This window comes from Marmota flaviventris, chromosome 9 (assembly GCF_047511675.1).
Source record: "Marmota flaviventris isolate mMarFla1 chromosome 9, mMarFla1.hap1, whole genome shotgun sequence".
In the NCBI taxonomy this organism is placed as follows: Eukaryota; Metazoa; Chordata; class Mammalia; order Rodentia; family Sciuridae; genus Marmota; species Marmota flaviventris.
The window spans coordinates 95551202-95574999 of NC_092506.1; the positions used below are offsets into that span (position 1 = coordinate 95551202).

Here is a 23798-nt window from a genome sequence, read left to right on the forward strand (position 1 = left end):
AGAGTTTTTATGGTATTTTGCTGCATGAAATTACTTCCTAACAATAATGCAGAATCACTTTATTAAAAGGAATCACCATTTTTACCTAGAGAGAATTTCACAGATAATACCAATGAGCAAGGGGAGTCTCTTATGTATTGTCACTTCAAGGAAGGCAGAAGAGTTAGAAATTTTACTGTGCTAACTTATTAAATTCCTCTTTTGGTTTAGAAATGGAGCCATTCATTCATTCACTAAATCATCAGACAAGTAATAATTGAGCACCAGTTTAACATGGTTAACTTGCTACTTAATAATAAGATGATAAATTTTTTACTCAAAGTTTAACAAAACATCTGCAGGGGATTTAAAAGAGTTCTTTCATTTAACAGCTCCTACATGTCAGTTTTTTAAATTTAATGAATAAGCTAGACTTAAAGAAGAGGAAAAAATTGGGCTTTATTATTTTGTTACTATTATTGTTTGTTATTACTTCATTATTCTTTGTTTTTTATTGATTTTATTTTTTTAATACATGACAGCAGAATGCATTACAAATCTTCTTACACATATAGAGCACAATTTTTCATATCTTTGTATATAAAGTATGTTCACACCAATTCATGCCTTTATACGTGTACTTTTTTGCATTACAATTCTTATTAACCCATATATACCACAATTTTTCATATCTCTGTATATAAAGTATGTTGACACCCAATTCGAGTCTTCATACATGTGCTTTGGATAATGATGTCCATCACATTCCACCATCCTTGCTAATCCTTTTTATTTTGTTAAAATTATTATTTTATCTTATTACTAAATGCATGCTAAGACACTAAAGAGAGTGACATATAAGTGCCATGATTAAAAGATATACAAGGTGCTATAAGAAGATAAATGTTATTTATAAAGGTTGGTTCCTGAAGGAACTGAAATTTGAACCAAGACTAGAAAGTGTGGTGTGTTTAGAATTCAGGGTATAGGTAATGAAGTCTTGATTTACTGAATTTTAACAAATCATAATATATAACTATAGGATTATAAGGGTTTTTAACAAATAATATAGTTCAACATCTCATTTTACTTTCAAGAAAACTGAACCCTTTAATATATGTGCCCAGCATTTTAACAGGAGAATGACTATGATACAAGGTGAGGTCATTCTTAAAGAACTGAACACCACTGTGTTGAAGAAGAAAAGGAGCTGAATGTAACCATGTTATAACTACTCACCTTAGAAAACCTCCAACCTTCTTAGTATGAAAGATGTCTATAATCTGCTATCCCAAATACATAACTTAGAGAAACCACCTTCAGATAATTTGAATGGTGTCCATAGACAAAAAAATGTTAAAAATCTGTAAAGTGCCTCTGCATACTCTATAGGTTCATCAAAGAACACTGGTAATAAAACTGTTTAAGACATGCATAAACACAGTCAACTCATCAATTCACCCAATTCTTTCCTCTTCTTTCAATTTAGCTTGTTCATTAAATTAAAAAAAATCGCAATGTAACAGCTGTTAAATGAAAGTATTCTTTTAAATCCTCTGCAGATATTTTGTTAAACTTTGGGAAGAGCTTTATTATTATTAAGTAGCAAATTAACCATGGGACAATAGTAGAAATAGGTCTACCAAAAAGCCAAGAAAAATGAAATGCCAATATATAAAATACTGTTTCTTTGATGTCTGCCCCATTGTTGCATACAAATCTTTTGCAAGCTAGTTCCCATTTTGCATTTCAAGAGACAATGACTTCTGGGGAGGTACTATAATTTTTCTGTGTAACATTCTACACGAAATAGGGGTACTACCATCTTAGACTTTAGAAACTTCACATTTCTGGCACGTAACATATATAAAAGCAAAAGTCTAATTATAAAAATCTTTGACAACTTTGAAAAAAAATAAAAGTACATTACTTAATTAAAACAATTTACTACATATTTCTTTAAAATAGCAAACAATAATTTATAAAAATCTGATTAATGTAATTTTTTCAGGAACATGTATTATATAGACAAAATTCATATTTTTTGAATGTCTGTTGTAATAAGATTTGAACTCCAATTACAAAATAGTGCAAGAGACTTGAAAATGAAAATGACTAACATATGTATGCTAAAATGAGAATTCAAACACAAGGGAAAGCAAATCAAAATTCCAGTCACTTGTGCATACATAAAAACTGAAAAGAATTGCTGGGCACAGTGGTGCACGCCTGTAATCCCAGCAGCTCAGGAGGCTGAGGCAGGAAGATCGTGAGTTCAAAGCCAGCCTCAGCAAAATCAAGGTGCTAAGCAACTCAGTGAGAACTTGTCTCTAAATAAAATACAAAATAGGGCTGGGGATGTGGCTTACTGGTCAAGTGCCCCTGAGTTCAATCTCTGGCACCTTCCCACACGCCAAAAATAGAATATACAAATTATTAATAGTGGCTACACCTTGGGATGAAGTAGGGACTTTCTTTTTGTTTTATACATATCCCTATTGTTTGCTTTATAAGAAATATGTACTACTTTTATTAATTTAAAATACTTTCTTAAAACTGTTTTGGTATTTTTTGTAAGCAAATAAGTACAAAAGGACAGTGGTTCTCCACTAAGACTACATCAGAATCCTATAGACAGCAGTAATACACTGTATACTTAAAAATCTGTAAAGTGGTAGAACTCATACTTAGTGTTCCTGCCAAAATAATTTTTGTTTTTTTAAAAAGGAGTGCAACAGAGTCAACTAAAGAGTGTTTTTGAAAGAAAATATGCAGATGCTTGAGTCCCACTGCTGAATACCAAGTTAGAAAGGTTTGGGAATTATCAATCTAGGTCACCTTTAAAGCTCTTTCCAAAACTAAAATTATACGTACAAATATTCTGTACAGATTCAGAGTCTAACCACCAACAGCTACATACACAGAGTTTAAAAACATCATTTCTCTAAGAATGTCCTGTTCCCCAGCGCTACACTCATTATTGACCTATAGAAACTAATAGGAAATAAGCTGATTTAAAACACATACAACTTTAACTGAAAGCATTTTTCCTTAGGGCTATTTTGACACAAACCCATTATTTTTTGTGACTACTGAGACAGGAATTTGGGAACTGGCTCTAAGATAAACACCAATTATTGCAGAGGTAAAAGGGAAGCGGGGAGGGACATGGCTGTATATTATTGGACTAATTCTCTAACCCAAAACAATAATAAATGAACTTTCCTAGTGAGTCAGATAAGTGTTAGCACTTTTCCTAACCTGGCACTTCATCTATACTGGTGGTTCTTGGTTCTACTAAATCCAATGCCCTTTTGTTATATAAAAAAGTCTATATACACACAATTATTTTAATTTCTCCTTTTATATCCTAAAATGAAATTCGTGGGTATTTAAAATAATTTCAAACATACTAATAAAATATTCTAACAGCAATATAAAGGAAAAATAAAATGAAAATAATTTGTATTTCTCAATATGTATATGTTTAAGCATGACTATCAAAAGATGATGAAATAGATGCTCACATCTACTTATAAGTGATACATTCAAATTTAAGAGAGGTAGGATAAAAAACTATCTTACGCAACAAGTAAACAAAAATGAAGTATAGCAAGTGATTTCTGGAAAAGGTTCCAAACCATATGAAGTACAATTATCTCTTGATGTATGAAGGTGCATTTCAAGGAAATTTAGTATTTATTAAAATGTATGAAATACTTTTGTGTTCATAAATAAAACAAGCTTAGGCACAGAAAACTACATAAAGGTTTTTCCCCTTCACAAATATTCCATACATAGAACATTCAAAAGCTATGAAGGAACTGCACAGCTCTTTGCTACATAGGATGTTCTGTGCTTTACATTTTTGGATACTGCCCAATAATTCTCTGTGAAAAACTCAATGCTCCACACAATTCCAAAGTGCCTCCTAGAGGTTAGCACCACTTATTTCGGAGCCATTGGTTTATAAATAAGTGAATTTAGTATTTAATAAGTTTCAGTACCTATGTGTATACTAATATGTATTCTAGCCTTGGGTTGCGGAGAAAGTGACTACTGATCCCTATGATCAGGTTGAAGATACTTTATATATGATATTAGTACTACTTTTAACTAAAAAGCCTAGTGCATTTCCAATCTAGAAGCCTCTACTAAATTTCACCTAAAACTGTACCTGCTTAAAAAAAAAGACAACAAATCTTTACATACACAAAAGAAAATTAAAGACAGATATACTGATAATTTTGCCTCCTTTGTGTATCCACCTCCTTTTAAAATACTTTCTACTACATTTTAGGCAATCAAGCTCAAATTGTGAAGACATAACAATTCTTTCATCTATACTAATGCAAATACAATGCTGAAGCAAATAATCCAAAGTCATTTACATATGCTTCTGATATGTATTTTGATAAATTTCACTAATTGAGATTGGGAAATATAATTTATTTTGGCACTGAAAAACTTCCATGTGTCCACATATATTTTGTTAAAGTAGCAGATAATTCATAGGACTAATAATTACTGGTGTACCCTCACTTTAAATAAAGATGATAATGGCTTCACTTTATATAAAAGGATTCATTGCTTAGAGGAATGTCATCACAGGGCTTGAACATAAAAACTCCTGAGTTAAAATGCCATTTAATAAATAAATTAATGACTGAATATCCATTCAATTTCTATATACTACAAAAGACTTTCTGAAAATTTCAGTCAAAGTAATAATTAGTCTTAATAGGTGAAGTGATCATTAGTCGCTATTTAGCCTGTTTTTCCATTTCAAACTTCACTAATTAACCAATACTACTTAAAAGAAGTCAATATTCATTTTAAAAAAATCTTACTTCATATCTTTCTTCATATCTAAAATTGGTTAAAATATTCATGTACGGCATCACCTTGTGACAAAAATAAGTAAATTTTTATACATAACTGAAATCCATTTTTGAGTATTGTGCTTTCTAATTGTTCTACAAATAAAGTTTGACAAACACGGAATCTTCGTATCTCTACGATGTAAGATTCATTTCTGAATCAGTTTTAAAGCAACCAAACACATATACTCACTCTAAAGGGCTCTGATTATCATAAAGAATAGTCTTATCACCAGGTATGGTGACCCACGCCTGAAATCCCAGCTGCCCAGGAGGCTGAGGCAGGAGATTCTTGAGTTCAAAGCCAGCCTTAGGAACTTAGTGAGGCCCTAAGCGACTTAGCAAGACCCTGTCTCTAAATAAAATATTTTAAAAAGGGCTGGGGATGTGTGGCTCAGTGGTTAAGCACCCCTGGGTTCAATCTCTAGTACCAAAAAAAAAAAAAGAATATGTCTTATCAAATAATTTCAGAACAGAAATCATGTTTTCTATTATTAAACATAGAATTCTAATGCTGATAAACAAATAATCCCCTCCTTTACAAAATAGCACATGATCCCAAAACACATCTAACATAAATTTCTAAGCACAAACCAAATGTGTATATAAAGTTTTGTACCTACCTGGTACTAGGCCGTTTTTGCAGAGCTTTATCCAAGATAAGAGATGGAGCACTCCTTCTCCTTTCTGCTAGTGTTTTCATTTTCTGGTGAGGGGGAAAAAAAAACAAAAATCAAAATGAAGGCCATATGGCTTGTAAGGGAAGTATATGATTTCACTGATTATTGAAACTGTAACATCTAAAATAGGAGAGTTAAGTGTCAAAAAGTAGTGTAAGCAGTAAGTGGTTTTTGTGGTCAGAGAATAAAGAAGTTAAAGGTTGACTAGACTATCTTGGAAAAAGCACCATTATAACCATTAGTATTGTGTGTCTGGTACTATAACTAGAGACTGGGCATAGATTATCTCATTCATATAAAAAAATATCATTAGTTTAGCCTCTACTAACTCTACTTCATAGGTCCCTAATTAGGTTTCACAGAAAGAAAGGACTTGGAGAGGTCAAGTAAAGGGGAGGAAAACCAGTTAAAACAAAAACATAGCAACCAATATTCTCAAATATGTAATAAACCTTTAATTTTTAAAAAATGTAAATATGTCCATATTTGGGAATTTCTTCTTCTAAACATTATTTTGCTACAACTTACAAAAGGAAAAAGAAAAAAAAAATTTCTTCTTTTTTTGTGAAATGTAAGATATTCTGGATGCTGTTTCCAGAGATCTAAAATTTGTGGTAAATGAGGTGTTATTCAAATTAAATTTTCTGGATTAATTACTTTAATCTTACAGTTTTACATATAGCCAGAAGGATCTGGTTCTAGAGATTGATAAGTAAGATTAACAATATAGTAACAAATAACAATAATTCTTCTAGTTATACCCTCTTGCACTATCCTATTAGACTCAGAGGTTTTACCCACTGCCCAAGGGCCCAGGCCAGCCATGCTTGAGAAGTGGATGGTGCTCTAACAGGAACCATTTAAAACTGATGGTGCACTGCATCCTATTACACAATTCATAGAGGAATCATTTCTTAAAAAGTAAAAAATAGGACCTAGATTTGAATGCAGGAATTGAGGAAAAATCATCCAGATAGAGATGCTGAATTTCTCTGACACAATTCTCATCCCACAAATTGACTACGCTCCCAGGGATCTGTCCCAAATTATTGCTGCCACTACTCTGGCCTTATTAGCAGTGTTTCCCTCATTAATCTTTTGGCTGACATGTGGAAACTATATTCTCAAATCTCCTTAGCAGATGAGACATCAGTTAAAGTAATTCTATAAAACATTAATAAAGGACAGGAAACAAATGAGTTAAGAAATACAGAATATTTAAACACCTCCATCAGGTGTTTTTAACCATGAATCAGTTTTAGACCGACAGATTACTTGTATAAAAGTGTTCTGCATGATTTATATTTGGCCTGCCTTAGAGAGAAACAGCCCACATTGTCATCAGATTCACAGAAGAGTCTAAATCTTCCCAACTTTAGTGATTTTAATAACCTAGTTTATATATTTTATCTTGCAAGCTCCACCTCACTGTTTCCATTAGTCATACCCCTTAGAAACAACCCTCAGGAATCTAAAGCCTTGAGGCTGCCGTGAGTTCAGAAGTTGCAAGGAGAAAGGAAACCTTAAGAGACAAGTATTTGTATTGCAAACTATAGCAGCCATCTCCCCAAAGAGCCTCGATATTGGAAATGAAGTGACATAATAATGGGGGCAGTTTGCTCATATGCATCAAGTTATGTTTTAGATCTTTTGCAGGATTCTATTGCTTAATTTGGGGTCCAAAGAGCCCTAACAAATCCATTTTATGGGTGTTTCTGAACTCTCTGAAGTTGTGTGTAAAACTTAATTCACAAATTCTCAAAGATCTAGTCCTCAAGGTCAACCTGGATTCTCATTCTATGGTTCTGACTCATTTGTTTTTGGCTTATCTTGGGCTTGAGCTTGATTCCTACTCCCTATCATGGTTCCTTTTATTCAGGACCTGTATTTTTCTTACTTCAAAAACTGAAATGTGCCCAATCCTGTTAATTTTACCTGAACCCCTGGCCCTATCTGCTTTGACCTAAAGGGTCTAAACTATCTTGTGGGGCTGTTCCAGGATCTATCTTTACAGCTTTATGTCTGCTTCCCCTAACCCTCTGACATTACTGTCACTAGATCCAAGATCCTAAACTAGATGTTCATTAGTACACGATTTCTAATTCTGAGGTTCTTAGCATTCAGGTTTATAAAGAATTTGGAAAGGGTTCAAAAGAGCCTATAAAAAAATTAAAATGATCTGACATTTTTAATTTGGGAACAGTAATAATTTCTAAAATTAATGTAGCCCTATCTGTGGAGGAAAGTAATATTTTCCAATGTGAGATAAAAAGAAATGAAGCAAAATTATACAATGAGAATACAGGTTGACCTTGAAGACTGGATCTTTGAGAATCTGTGAACTAAGTTTTACACACAATTTTAGTGGGTTCAGAAATGCCTATAAAATGGATTTGTAAGGACCCTATGGTCTCCAAATTAAGCAACTTTCTGATTTAAGGATATATTTCATGGAGTGATGGCAGTTAAACATAGAAGAGATAATCAAAGAAAGGTGACAAATATTTCTCTTAAAGATTCTATTAAAATAGGAATTTTTCACCATAAGCTAATGATCAATTGTGTACACAGTGATTAGGCTGTGTTTTCTGAGTAATAAAACTGTCAGATACATAAATAGGGTCAAATACTAAGCGTGTCCACTCATTTAAACCGGATTCATAATGAAGAGAAAGCAATCAAAATATAGGCAAAATATTGTTTTTATTTGAGGTCCTACTATGTGTACTCAGACTTACCCTACCACTAATGAAATATGAAACCTAAATGATTCAGTCATTTCTCCGAGCCTCTATTTCCTTGCCAAGAAAATTTGGTCTACAAATTCTATTTGTGATATTATCCTGTATATGCAAGAAAACAAATAATATGTGCACTAGGCATTTAGGATTTGCGGCCTTCATTTTGCTTATAAGCAATAAAAGAGCACCAAATAGAATGAAATTTAATCAGATTTACGTATTAATTCTTTCAAAATATATAAATCTCATTTGCTTGAACAGTAAAACAAAGGGATATGGGAACTTTGAAACAAATTCACTGATCTTCACTCAGAAAAAAACTTGGATTTTCTTCTTGTTTATAACAATTACATAAAATAAAATACATCAAGACACACTGAGACAGACTATTGATCCCTTTACAAATGTACAGTAGAACAAACTTATCAGGATAGGTTGAGGTTATGCTTATACTACCACCAACAAATTTCAGTTATTCTGTGACATGATTAATTATGATTCATTGCCTCACAAGAAACAGAAGGTAAACTTTAAGCTGTGTTACCTTAAAAAATCATTATCCAGGGGCTGGGGTTATCAGTGGTAGAGCACTTGCCTAGTAGGTGTGAGGCACTGGGTTTGATTCTCAGCACTGCATAAACAAACAAACAAATAAAGGTACTGTGTCTACCTACAACTAAGAATATTAGAAAAAAAATTATCTACTGTGTGACTTTATTCTTCAGAATTCCTAAGTGCTTGATATTTTTATCTAGATAAAATCAATAAATAGTAGATACTGTTGTGGAAGGAAATATTTGTAAAGGTAATCTTTTTTAAAAAATTGGTAAGCTACTCCAATTTTTTTTTACAAGAGAGAAAACACTATTTTTGCAATCTCAAAAATAGATAAATGGGGCTGGGGATGTGGCTTAAGCGGTAGCGCGCTTGCCTGGCATTGCCGGGCACTGGGTTCCATCCTCAGCACCACATAAAAAATAAAATAAAATAAAGATGTTGTGTCTACCGAAAACTAAAAAATAAATATTAAAAAAATTTTCTCTCTAAAAAAAATAGATAAAGGTTTTTAGGTCTTCAAGGTATAGAATTATATCGTCAGCAAAAAGTGCTAGTTTAAGTTCTTCTTTTCCTATAGTTATTCCTTTAATTTCTTTCTTATAATTGCTCTGGCCACTGTTTCCAGAACTATGTTGAATAGACGTGGTGAGAGAGGACATCCCTGTCTTGTTCCAGATTTTAGAGGGAATGCCTTCAGTTTTTCTCCGTTTTGAATGATGCTGGCTTGAGGCTTAGCATAGAAAGCTTTTACAATGTTGAGGTAAGTTCCTATTATCCCTAGTTTTTCTAGTGTTTTGAACATAAAGGGATGCTGTATTTTGTCAAATGCTTTTTCTGCATCTATCGAGATGATCATGTGGTTCTTATCTTTAAGTCTATTGATGTAATGAATTACATTTATTGATTTCCTTATGTTGAACCAACCTTGCATCCCGGGGATGAATCCCACTTGATCATGGTGCACGATCTTTTTGATATGTTTTTGTATCCGATTTTCCAGAATTTTATTGAGGATTTTTACATCTATATTCATTAGAGATATTGGTCTGAAGTTTTCTTTCTTTGAGTTGTCTTTGTTTGGTTTTGGAATCAGGGTGATATTGGCCTCATAGAATGAATTTGGAAGTCCTCTACACAGGGAAGAGGAAAGGGAGGGAGAAATGGAATTGCATGGATGGTGGAACGAGACCCTCATTGTTATACAAAACACATGTATGAAGATGTGAGGAAAAAAAAAAGAATAGCATTACCCTAGATTAAGTTAAGAGAAGTGGAGGGAGGGGAGGGATGGGGTTGGGGAGATAGGAAGGATAGTAGAATGAAACAGACATTATTACTGTGTGTATATATGTGACTGCATGACCAATGTGATTCTGCAACCTATATACTCAGAAAAATGAGAAATTACATCCCATCTGATTCAAATTTATGATATGTCAAGATCACTGTACTGTCATGTGTAACTAAGTAAAACAAAAATAAATAAATAAAAGAACTATACTATTTCATTTATCTTTTGGAAATGATTTTCTTGATATCAAACTATTTACCAAGTGTTAAGCAGCCCCCAAAATAAATTTTATGTACACTAAAAAAACAAACACAAAGTACCAGATAACTAAGTGCAAAAGAATAAAGTTGGGAGAGAGGACCTGACTGTGCTGCAGATTCCAATCTATTAACATATGGCTCCCCCCAGACTGCCTCCATCTTGGGACACTACAGCCACTGCCATAGTCCTTTCCACATGGTAGAATCCACAGTGGGACAATGGACGGGGCCTGGAGGCAGCTGCTTGCTGCAGCACCGCATGCCACAGCACTGCATCGCCACACAGGCTGCCCAACGTCATCACAGGGCCTGTTCTTCCATCTCCATTTCTGAAAGTGGTCACCTCCATCTTCAGACATCACTGCTCCCATCTTGGGTTACCTCCGTGGCCACCTCCACCATCTTTAGTTGAGGCAGCATCTATCTTTGTACACCAACTGGAGACTGGAAGCCCAACAGCAAAGTACCTACATGTTTGATGCTAATGCTGCCATCAACTAGGGTCATGACCACTTTCATCTAGGGACAAATGACAGGACCTGAAAGAACCTCACCAAGGTCCTGCAAGCCTGGTTACACCAGAGGTATCCCTACAAGATGTGCTAACAGATTACTATCTTGTTGCAGAGGCAAAAGAGCCCTGCATGGGGGCACCCCTTTCTCTTTATTCTCCTGATAACAGCCAACTTATTTTGATTCCCCTTTCACTCTTCCTATAATCTAATACCTCTATAATCTCATATCCTACCTCACAAACATCTAATTCTACCCCCCACCCCCGTTTCTTTCTCAGTCCACCATTAGAAACTGTAAACCTCTATGCAAACCCACTGACTATATGGTTAATGATAATCGAACACATCACTACTGTTTTCAGCAACAAAACTGTAATTGTCTAAATAGGAGCTATTGGATTTATGGCTGCATATTGTTTGCACTGGGTATTGTAAACAGTGATCTCCCCCTTAAAGGTGAGGTATTGGTAACCTACAGGCATTCTACAAGATTATAGGGTAGAAACTGTAATATCTCAGATCTGCATTGCAAGAGATGAAGACACATGGACATCATGAGAAAATAATAAGATGCTACAATAGAACCCACTGACAGCACAGTAGATGAAATGTTAGAGAAGGAGCTCAGAATGTACATAATTAAAATGACCTGTGAATCAAAAAATTATGTAAGAGAGCAAATACAGGCAACAATTGATCACTCCAACAAAGAGATAAGAGAGCAAATACAAAGAGCAAAAGATTACTTCAAGAGAGAGAGATTCTAAAAAAACAAACAAACAGAAATCCTTGAAATGAAGGAAAAAACAAAACAGATAAAAAAAAAACAAAAAAAGAAAGCATCACTAACAGACTCGATCATTTGGAAGACAGAACCTCAGACAATGAAGACAAAATTTTTTATATAATCTTGAAAATAAAATTTACTATACAGTGAAGATGGTAAGAAACAATGAACAGAACATCCAAGAATTATGAGATAATGTCAAAAGACCAAATCTAAGATTTAGCAGGACAGAGAGACACACATAGAGATTCAAACCAAAGTAAATGCACAATCTCTTCAATGAAATAATATCAGAAAATTTCCCAAAATTAAAGAATGAATTGGAAAATCAAATACAAGAGGCTTACAGGACACCAAATGTACAAAATTACAAAAGATCTACACCAAGACACATTATAATGAAAATGCCTAACATACAGAATAAGGATAAAATTTTAAAGGTCACAAGAGAAAGAAATAAAATTATATATATGGGGAGACCAATTTGGATCTCAGCAGATTTTTCAACTCAGACTCTTAAACAAGAAAAGCCTGGGGCTGGGGATGTGGCTCAAGTGGTAGCGTGCTTGCCTGGCATGCGTGTGGCCCAGGTTCCATCCTCAGCACCATATACAAACAAAGATGTTGTGTCCGCCGAGAACTAAAAAATAAATATTGAAAAAATTTTTTCTCTCTGTCTCCCTCTCTCTCTCTTAAAAAAAAAAGAAAAGAAAAGAAAGAAAAGCCTGGAACAAACTATACCAAGCTCTGAAAGAAAATGGATGCCAATCAATAATCTTATATCCAGCAAAATTAAGCTTAAGATTTGATAATAAAATAAAAACTTTCCATGATAAACAAAAGTTAAAAGAATTTACAGTGAGAAAGCCTGCACTATAGAACATTCTTGGCAAAAATATTCCATGAGGTGGAAATGAAAAACAAGAATGAAAATCAGTAAAAGGAGGAACTATACTAAAAGAAAAGCCAATCTAAGAAGAAACCAAGTCAAGTTAAAAACCAAAAACAAACCAAAATGACCAGGAATACGAACCATATCTCAATAATAACCCTGAATGTTAATGGCCTAAACTCATCAATAAAAAGACACAGACCAGCATACTGGATTAAAAAAAAAATCCAACGATATACTGTCTTCAAGAGACTCATCTCACAGGAAAAGACAATCACAGACTGAAGGTGAAAGGATGGGGAAAAATATACCACTCACATGGACTGTATAAACAGGTGAGGGTTTCCATCCTCTTATCAGATAAAGTATACTTCTAACCAAAGTTAGTGAAGAGAGATAAAGAAGGACATTTCATACTGCTTAAGGAAATCATACTTCAACAAGACATAACAATCATAAATATCTATTCCCTAACAAATGGTGCATTGACATACATCAAACAAACCCTTCTCAACTTAAGAATCAAATAGACCACAATACAATAATACTGGGTGATTTTAATCACCCAGATCCTCCAAACAACAACTAAACAAAAAAAACCACAGACCTCAATAATATAATCAATAATTTAGATATACAGATATATATAGAATATTTCATCCATCAACAAACAAATAAACTTTTTCTCGGCAGCACATGGATACTTCTCTAAAATAGACCATATGTTAAAAGCCACAAGAGAGATAAAGCAGATTACATTTAGGGGTAAACCAATCAGGATAATTGCTGATCTTTCAACACAGACTCTGAAAGCTAGAAGATCCTGGAACAACATATTTCAAACGCTGAAAGAAAAAGGGTTCCAACCAAGAATCATGTATCCAGCGAATTAAGCTTCAGGATTGAAGATGAAATAAAAATCTTCCACGATAAACAAAAGCTAAAAGAATTTGCAGCTAGAAAACCAGCTCTTCAAAACATCCTTGGCAAAACATTACAGGAAGAGGAAATGAAAAATAACAATGAAAACCAACAGTGGGAGGTAGTACAGTAAAGAAAAAACTAATCATAGAGGAAAAACAAATTATGTTAAGTAACATACATAATCAAATATGGCTGGAAATACAAACCATATCTCAATAGTAACCCTAAATGTTAATGGCTTAAATGCACCAATCAAAAGACATAGGCTAGTAGAATGGATTAAAAAAAAAAGATCCAACAATATGCTGCCTACAGGAGACTCATCTGATAGGAAAAGACATACACAGACTGAAGGTGAAAGGTTGGGAAAAATCATATCACTCATATGGACCCCGGAAGCAAGCAGGGGTGTCCATACTTGTATCAAATAAAATAGACTTCAAGCCAAAGTTAATCAAAAGGGATAAACAAGGACACTACATACTGCTCAAGGGAACTATACACCAACAAGACTTGACGATCATTAATATATATGCCCCAAACAATGGTGCAGCTACGTTCATCAAACAAACTCTTCTCAAGTTCAAGAGTCAAATAGACCACAACACAATAATCATGGGAGATTTTAACACACCTCTCTCACCACTGGACAGATCTTCCAAACAAAAGTTGAATAAAGAAACCATAAAGCTCAATAATACAATTAATAATTTAGACTTAATTGATATATACAGAATATACCACCCAACATCAAGCGGATACACTTTCTTCTCAGCAGCACATGGATCCTTCTCAAAAATAGACCATATATTATGTCACAGGGCAAATCTTAGCAATTACAAAGGAGTAGAGATACTATCATGCATTTTATCTGATCATAATGGAATGAAATTGGAAATCAATAATAAAATGAAAAAGGAAAATCCTACATCACATGGAGATTAAACAATATGCTACTGAATGAACAAAGGGTTACAGAAGACATCAAAGAGGAAATTAAAAAATTCTTAGAGGTAAATGAAAACTCAGACACAACATATCGAAATCTCTGGGACACTATGAAAGAAGTACTAAGAGGAAAATTCATTTCATGGAGTTCATTCCTTAAAAGAAGGAAAAGCCAACAAATAAATGACCTCACACTACACCTCAAAGCCTTAGAAAAAGAAGAACAAATCAGCAGCAAATACAGTAGAAGGCAAGAAATAATTAAAATTAGAGCTGAAATCAATGAAATCGAAACAAAAGAAACAATCGAAAAAATTGACAAAACTAAAAGTTGGTTCTTTCCAAAAATAAATAAGATTGATAGACCACTAGCCATGCTAACAAAGAGAAGAAGAGAGAGAACCCAAATTACTAGCTTATGGGATGAAAAAGGCAACATCACAACAGACAATTCAGAAATACAGAAGATAATTAGAAATTATTTTGAAACCCTATACCCTAATAAAATAGAAGATAGTGAAGGCATCGATAAATTCCTTAAGACATATGAACTACCCAGATTGAGTCAGCATGATATAAACAACCTAAACAGATCAATATCAAGTGAGGAAATAGAAGAAGCCAACAAAAGACTACCAACCAAGAAAAGCCCAGGACCGGATGGATATACAGCAGAGTTTTACAAGAGCTTTAAAGAAGAACTAATACCAATACTCTACAATCTATTTCAGGAGATAGAAAAAGAGGGAGAACTTCCAAATTCATTCTATGAGGCCAATATCACCCTGATTCCCAAACCAGATAAAGACACCTCAAAGAAAGAAAACTACAGACTAATATCTCTAATGAATTTAGATGCAAAAATCCTCAATAAAATTCTGGCAAATCAGATACAAAAGCATATCAAAAAGATCATGCACCATGATCAAGTAGGATTCATCCCTGGGATGCAAGGCTGGTTTAATATACGGAAATCAATAAACGTTATTCACCACATCATTAGACTTAAAGATAAGAACCATATGATCATCTCAATAGACGCAGAAAAAGCATTTGACAAAATACAGCATCCCTTTATGTTCAAAACACTATAAAAACTAGGGATAACAGGAAATTACCTCAACATTGTAAAAGCTATATATGATATATGCTAAGCCTCAGGCTAGCATCATTCTAAATGGAGAAAAACTGAAGGCATTCTCTCTAAAATCTGGAACAAGACAGGGATGACCTCTCTCACCACTTCTATTCAATATAGTTCTCGAAATACTGGCCAGAGCAATTAGACTGACAAAAGAAATTAAAGGCATTAAGATAGGAAAAGAAGAACTTAAATTATCACTATTTGTGGATGATATGATCCTATACCTAAAAGACACAAAAGGGTCTACAAAGAAACTACTAGAGCTAATAAATGAATTCAGCAAAGTGGCAGGATATAAAATCAATACGCATAAATCAAAGGCATTCCTGTATATCAGCGACAAATCTTCTGAAATGGAAATGAGGAAAACCACCCCATTCACAATATCCTCAAAAAATAAAAATAAAATACTTGGGAATCAACCTATCAAAAGAGGTGAAAGATTTATACAATGAAAACTACAGAACCCTAAAGAGAGAAAGAGAAGAGATCTAAGAAAATGGAAAAATATACCCTGTTCATGGATAGGCAGAACTAACATCATCAAAATGGCGATATTACCAAAAGTTCTCTATAGGTTTAATGCAATGCCAATCAAAATCCCAACAGCATTTCTTGTAGAAATAGATAAAGCAATCATGAAATTCATATGGAAAAATAAAAGACCCAGAATTTCTAAGTAGGAAGTGTGAATCAGGAGGTGTAGCGATACCAGATTTCAAACTGTACTACAGAGCAATAGTAACAAAAACAGCATGGTACTGGTACCAAAACAGGTGGGTGGACCAATGGTACAGAATAGAGGACACAGAGACCAATCCACAAAATTACAACTATCTTATATTTGATAAAGGGGCTAAAAGCATGCAATGGAGGAAGGATAGCATCTTCAACAAATGGTGCTGGGAAAACTGGAAATCCATATGCAACAAAATGAAACTGAATCCCTTTCTCTCACCATGCACAAAAGTTGACTCAAAATGGATCAAGAAGCTTGATATCAAATCAGAGACTCTGTGTCTGACAGAAGAAAAAGTTGGCTCCAATCTACATATTGTGGGGTCGGGCTCCAAATTCCTTAATAGGACACCCATAGCCCAAGAGTTAAAAACAAGAATCAACAAATGGGACTTACTCAAACTAAAAAGTTTTTTCTCAGCAAAAGAAACAATAAGAGAGGTAAATAGGGAGCCTACATCCTGGGAACAAATCTTTACTCCTCACACTTCAGATAGAGCCCTAATTATCCAGAGTATACAAAGAACTCAAAAAATTAGACAATAAGATAACCAATAACCCAATCAACAAATGGGCCAAGGACCTGAACAGACACTTCTCAGAGGAGGACATACAATCAATCAACAAGTACATGAAAAAATGCTCACCATCTCTAGCAGTCAGAGAAATGCAAATCAAAACCACCCTAAGATACCATCTCACTCCAGTAAGATTGGCAGCCATTATGAAGTCAAACAACAACAAGTGCTGGAGAGGATGTGGGAAAAGGGTACACTTGTACATTGCTGGTGGGACTGCAAATTGGTGCAGCCAATTTGGAAAGCAGTATGGAGATTTCTTGGAAAGCTGGGAATGGAGCCACCATTTGACCCAGCTATTCCCCTTCTCGGTCTATTCCATAAAGACCTAAAAAGAGCATGCTACAGGGACACTGCTACATCTATGTTCATAGCAGCACAATTCACAATAGCAAGACTGTGGAAACAACCTAGATGCCCTTCAATAGACGAATGGATAAAAAAAATGCGGCAGTTATACACAATGGAGTATTACTCTGCATTAAAAAATGACAAAATCATAGAATTTGCAGGGAAATGGATGGCATTAGAGCAGATTATGCTGAGTGAAGCTAGCCAATCCCTAAAAAACAAATGCCAAATGTTTTCTTTGATATAAGGAGAGTAACTAAGAACAGAGTTGGGAGGAAGAGCATGAGAAGAAGATTGACATTAAACAGGGGTGAGAGGTGGGAGGGAAAAGGAAAGAGAAGGGAAACTGCATGGAAATGGAAGGAGACCCTCATGGTTATACAAAATTACATACAAGAGGAAGTGAGGGGAAAGGGGAAAAAAAACAAGGGAGAGAAATTAATTACAGTAGATGGTGTAGAGAGAGAAGATGGGAGGGGAGGGGAGGGGAGGGGGGATAGTATAGGATAGGAAAGGCAGCAGAATACAACAGACACTAGTATAGCAATATGTAAAACAGTGGATGTGTAACCGATATGATGCTGCAATCTGTATACGGGGTAAAAATGGGAGTTCATAACCCACTTGAATCAAAGTGTGAAATATGATTTGTCAAGAACTATGTAATGTTTTGAACAACCAACAATAAAAATTAAAGAAAAAACAAAAAACACCCTAAGATACCATCTCACTCCAGTAAGATTGGCAGCCATTATGAAGTCAAAACAACAACAAGTGCTGTCGAGGATGTGGGGAAAAGAGTACACTTGTACATTGCTGGTGGGACTGAAAATTGGTGCGACCAATTTGGAAAGCAGTATGGAGATTCCTGGGACAGCTGGGAATGGAACCACCATTTGAACCAGCTATTGCCCTTCTCGGACTATTCCCTGAAGACCTTAAAAGAGCGTACTATAGGGATACTGCTACATAGATGTTCGTAGCACCACAATTCACAATAGCTAGACTGTGGAACCAACTTATATGCCCTTCAATAGATGAATGGATTAAAAAATGTGGCATTTATACACAATGGAGTATTACTCGGCACTAAAAAATGACAAAATCATGGAATTTGCAGGGAAATGGATGGCATTAGAGCAGATTATGCTGAGTGAAGCTAGCCAATCCCTAAAAAACAAATGCCAAATGTCTTCTTTGATATAAGGAGAGCAACTAAAAACAGAGCAGGGAGGAAGAGCATGAGAAAAAGATTAACATTAAACAGGGATGAGAGGTGGGAGGGAACGGAAGAGAGAAGGGAAACTGCATGGAAATGGAAGGAGACCCTCATTGTTATACAAAATTACATATAAGAAGATGTGAGGAGAAAGGGAAAAAATCAAGGGAGAGAAATGAATTACAGTAGATGGGGTAGAGAGAGAAGATGGGAGGGGAGGGGAGGGGGGATAGTAGAGGATAGGAAAGAGAGCAGAATTCAACAGTCACTAGTATGGCAATATGTAAAAACGTGGATGTGTAATCGATGTGATTCTGCAATCTGTATATGGGGTAAAAATGGGAGTTCATAACCCACTTGAATCAAATGTATGAAATATGATATGTCAAGAGCTTTGTAATGTTTTGAACAACCAATAAAAAAAAATAAAAAATAAAATAAAATAGACCATATGTTATGCCACAAAGCAAGTCTTATCAAATACAAAAAATTAGAGAGCTACTGCCTTTCATTCTATCTGACCATAATGGAATGAAATTAGAAATCTATGATAAAATAAAAAATAGAAGTTACTCGAACACCTGGAGACTAAATAACATGCTACTGAATGATGCATGGATAACAGAAGACATTAGCAGGGTGATAAAACAATTCTTAGAGGCAAATGAGGACTCCGATACAACATATCAAAATCTCTGTGACACTATGAAGACAATGCTAAAAGGAAAGTTCATTGCATTGGCTCATTCATTAAAAGAAGAAAAAAATCAACAAATATACCACCTGAAATTACATCTTAAAGCCCTAGAAAAAGAAGGACACACCATCACCAAAAGTAATAGAAGAGAGGAAATGATTAAAATCAGGCCTGAAATTAATGAAATTGAAACAACAACAACAAAAACAATTGATATAATTGACAATACACAAAAAGCTGGTTCTTTTAAAAAATAAATAAAATTGATAAACCCTCACTCCCCTAGCAAAAAGGAGAAAGAAAACACAAATTACAAAAATTTTGGATGGAAAAGGAAACATTACAACAGACACTACTGAAATATAGAAGAAAATTAGAAACTATTTTAAAAGTATATACTCTAGTAAAATAGAAAATTTTGAAGGCATCAACAAATTTCTAGAGGCATATGATCTGACCAAACTGAATCAGAAGGACATACACAATCCTTTAAACAAATCAATTTCAAGCAAGGAAATAGAAGATGCCATAAAAAGCCTACCAACCAAGAAAAGCTGGGACCACAGGAATTCTCAGCCAAATTCTACAAGACCTGCAGAGAAGAATTAATACCAATACTTCTCAAATTATTCCATGAAATAGAAAAGGAGGAAACCCTTTCAAACTCATTCTAATGAAGCTAATATCACCCTACTACCAAAGGTAGACAATTCTCATCAAGGAAAGTAAACATCATACCAATATCCTTGATGAACATAGATGAAAAAATTCTCAATAAAATTCTGACAAATCGCATACAAAAATAGCATGATCAAGTAGGAGTCATCCCAGGGATACAAGGTTGGTTCAACATAATGGAAATCAATGAATATAATTCACCACATCAACAGACTCAAAGATAAGAATCATATGATTATATCAATAGATACAGAGAGAGCATTTAACAGAATATAGCACCCTTTCATGTTCAAAACACTAAAAAAACCCAAAAAACTAGGGATAGTAGGAATATACCTCAACATTGTAAAAGCTATCTATGCTCAGCCCAAGGCCAATATCATTCTAAAAGGAGAAAAATTGGAAGCATTCCCTCTAAATATAGGAACAAGAAAGGGATAACCTTTTTCACTGCTTCTATTTAACACAGTCCTTGAAATTCCAGCCAGAGCAATTAAGACAGACAAACGAAATTAAAGAGATAAAAATAGGAAAAGAAGAACTGGAACTATCACTATTTGCCACCACATGATTCTATACTTAGAGGATCCAAAAGATTCCCCCAGAAAACTTCTAGAAATTAATAAATGAATTCAGCAAAGCAGCAGGATATAAAATCAATACCCATAAATCAAATGCATTTGTCTACATCACTGATGAATCCTCTAAAAGAGAAATTAGGAAAACCAACCCATTCATAATAGAAAGAAGGAAGGAAGGAAGGAAGGAAGCAAGGAAGGAAGGAAGGAAGGAAGGAAATTAAAAAACCCAACAACTTGGGAATCAATTTAACAAAAGAGGTGAAAGACCTCTACAAGGAAAACTACAGAACACTAAAAAGAAAGACATTGAAGAAGACCTTAGGAGATGGAAAGATATCCCATGTTCTTGGATAGGCAAAAATTAATGTTGCCAAAATGTTCATACTACCAAAAGCACTACACAGATTTAATGCAATTCCAATTAAAATCCCAACATCATACATTATAGAAATAGAAAAGCAATCATGAAATTCATTTGGAAAGGCTCTCGAATCCACGGTTGGAGCAGCCGTCAGAGCCGCCCTCGCGCCACCTTGGGCTGACACAGAGCAGCCCAGCTGCTGGGCGCTGCCGTGGTCGCCCGCAGCGAGTTAGGGAGGGAGCCGCGTGTCTTTGTGCGCATCGCGGCATATTTAGGTCACTAGAAGAAGGTCTGTTGCCAATGTTCAAGTTTTAATATAGCCTGGCTCTGCCCCCGGCCGCGGTGGGACCAGAGACAAACCGCTGTGACTCAGCACTAAACGATCCCGCTGAAACAACTGGTCGGCGCGTCTGAACCTGCAGAAGTTAATACCAACTGAGCCTTCATAGGCAGTGGCCACAGGATTGAGACGGGGCTTGGGAGAGCCAGTCAGGACCCACCCGTTGCATTGGTCATCCGGCAAAGAGAACGAACTGTCGCCATTTGCATGGGATACCACCATGGCAGGGAACTGACGTCACCAGAATGCGGCGGAGGAGATAACTTCATTGAAACCGGTGGCGACAGGTGTGTAACCCCCTAGCCCTCCCTCTCCACACAGCGGGGAAACCTTAAGGGCCCCTCCCAGCTCTCCCGTGAGGGAATCAGGAGTGGCGCAGGACCCACGGCGCTGAACCCCCGGCTACCGCTCCCACCAGTGCTGACAACTAAGGTCTCTTGCACCAGCTACCGGGGGCGTGGCTACCGGAGGGCAAGCAAAATTCGCTGAGGGTTCTCAGCCAGAAGCTCCACAAACTTAGGGTCTGAGGGAATGGCAAACAGGGAGAGTATGCCCAGTCGTTCAAGAAAATAGGGCTCCCGGGAGCAGCAGACCTGGCGTGTAGCCAGTATTGTGGTGAGCATCACCGGTGAGCAGGGCCTGGCGTGAGAAAACGTGGGGAAGTGACTAGACACAAGAGAAGGCCCTAGGCACTCAGGATTGGAGACCCGCCAAGTCTGCGAGGAGGAGATGCTGCACAGTGATTGGTTCCCGCGTATTGAGAGGAGAAGCTTGGTCCGGTGGGCACAGCTCCACCTACTGGAAGAGAAGTTAATCAAACTCTAAGACTGCATTTATTAATTTTTTTAATTATTATTTGGGTTTTTTTCATTTTCATTTTTTTTGTTTTTTAAATTTTTAAAAATATTTTTGTAATTATTTTTTTAATTTTAATTTTTTTGATTTTTTAATTTTTTTTTCTTTTTTCTTTTCTATTTTTTTTCTTTTGTCTTTTCATTTCTTTTCAATTTCCTTATTCCCCCTTCCTTGAATTCTACCTGCTTACTCTCATTCTCTTTAGTGACTTCTTCCCTTCCCTTCTAATACCTTTCCTCCCAAGCATCAAATAAATTTATAGGAGTAAACAGTAACTCAGCAGTCAAACAGAACAAGAAGTAACATGAGCAGCATGAAAAAGCAAGGAAGAAAAGGAGTACAAACCATGCAGGACAGCCTAAATATTCAGGAGGACCTAGAGGGCATCAGAAAAAATGGTCAAATAAAGAACTCAAGGAATACCTTAGACAGATGGAATGGAACCTTAAAGAGGATATGAGACAGCAAATTCAAACAGTGAAAGAACACATTAAAAATGAATTACATAAACAGATAAAAGAAGCAAATAAGCATCTTTATCAGGAGATAGAGATTATTAAAAAAATCAAACAATAATTCTAGAAATGAAGGAAACTATAAACCAAATTAAAAACTCAAATGAGAGTATCACTAACAGAGTGGAGCAAGTAGAAGCCAGAACGTCAGATAATGAAGACAAAATATATCATCTTGAAAAGAGTCTAGCTAACTCAGAAATGCTGGTAAAAAATCATGAGAAAAACATCCAAGAGATATGGGATAACATAAAAAAACCAAACTTAAGAGTGATCGAGATAGAGGAAGGTATAGCGGTTCAAACCAAGGGAATGAGCAACCTGCTGAATGAAATAATTATAGAAAACTTTCCAGAAATAAAAAAGGAAATGGATATACAAATTGTAGATGCATACAGGACACTGAGCATACAAAATCACAATAGACCAACGCCAAGACACATTGTTATGAAGATATCCAATACACAGAACAAAGAGAAAATATTAAAAGCTACAAGAGAAAGGAAGCAGATAACATTCAGGGGTAAACCAATAAGGTTAACAACGGATTTTGCATCACAGACGCTGAAAGCGAGAAGATCCTGGAACAACGTATTTCAAACACTGAAAGACAATGGATGCCAAACAAGAATTTTGTATCCAGCAAAATTAAGCTTCAGGTACGACAACGAAATAAAAATCTTTCACGATAAACAAAAGTTAAAAGAATTTGCAGCCAGAAAACCAGCACTGCAAAGCATCTTGAGCAAAACACTATACAAGGAAGAAATGAAAAACAATAACCAAAACCAACAGTGGGAAGTACCTCAGTAAAGACAGAGGGCGGGGGGAAAGCTAATCATGGAGAAACAAACTAAATTAAAAAAAAGATAAATAATCAAACATGGCTGAAAGTACAAACCAATATCAATAGTAACTCTAAACGTTAATGGCTTAAACTCTCCAATAAAGCGACATAGGCTGATAACATGGATTAAAAAAACAAATCCAACAATATGCTGCCTCCAGGAGACACATCTGATTGGAAAAGACATACACAGGCTGAAGGTGAAAGGTTGGGAAAAAATATACCACGCACACGGTCCTCGTAAGTAAGCAGGGCTGGCCATCCTCATATCGAATAAAATCGACTTCAAGACTAAGTTAATCAAAAGGGATAAGGAAGGACATTATATACTGTTAAAAGGAACCATTCACCAACAAGACATAACAATTATCAATATTTATGCACCAAATAATGGTGCTGCAACGTTCATAAGACAAACTCTCCTCAAGTTCAAGAATCA

The 23798-nt window shown here is 35.3% G+C and overlaps 1 protein-coding gene across 1 annotated transcript in view; it reads right to left on the minus strand.

Moving 5' to 3' along the window:
- Positions 1-23798, minus strand: part of Arhgap20 (Rho GTPase activating protein 20) — a 125678-nt gene that overhangs the window by 89685 nt on the left and 12195 nt on the right. The window contains exon 2 of the mRNA XM_027930743.2: positions 5483-5565. Coding sequence (XP_027786544.1) covers positions 5483-5565 — 83 coding nt within the window. The remainder of the gene's footprint in view (positions 1-5482; positions 5566-23798) is intronic.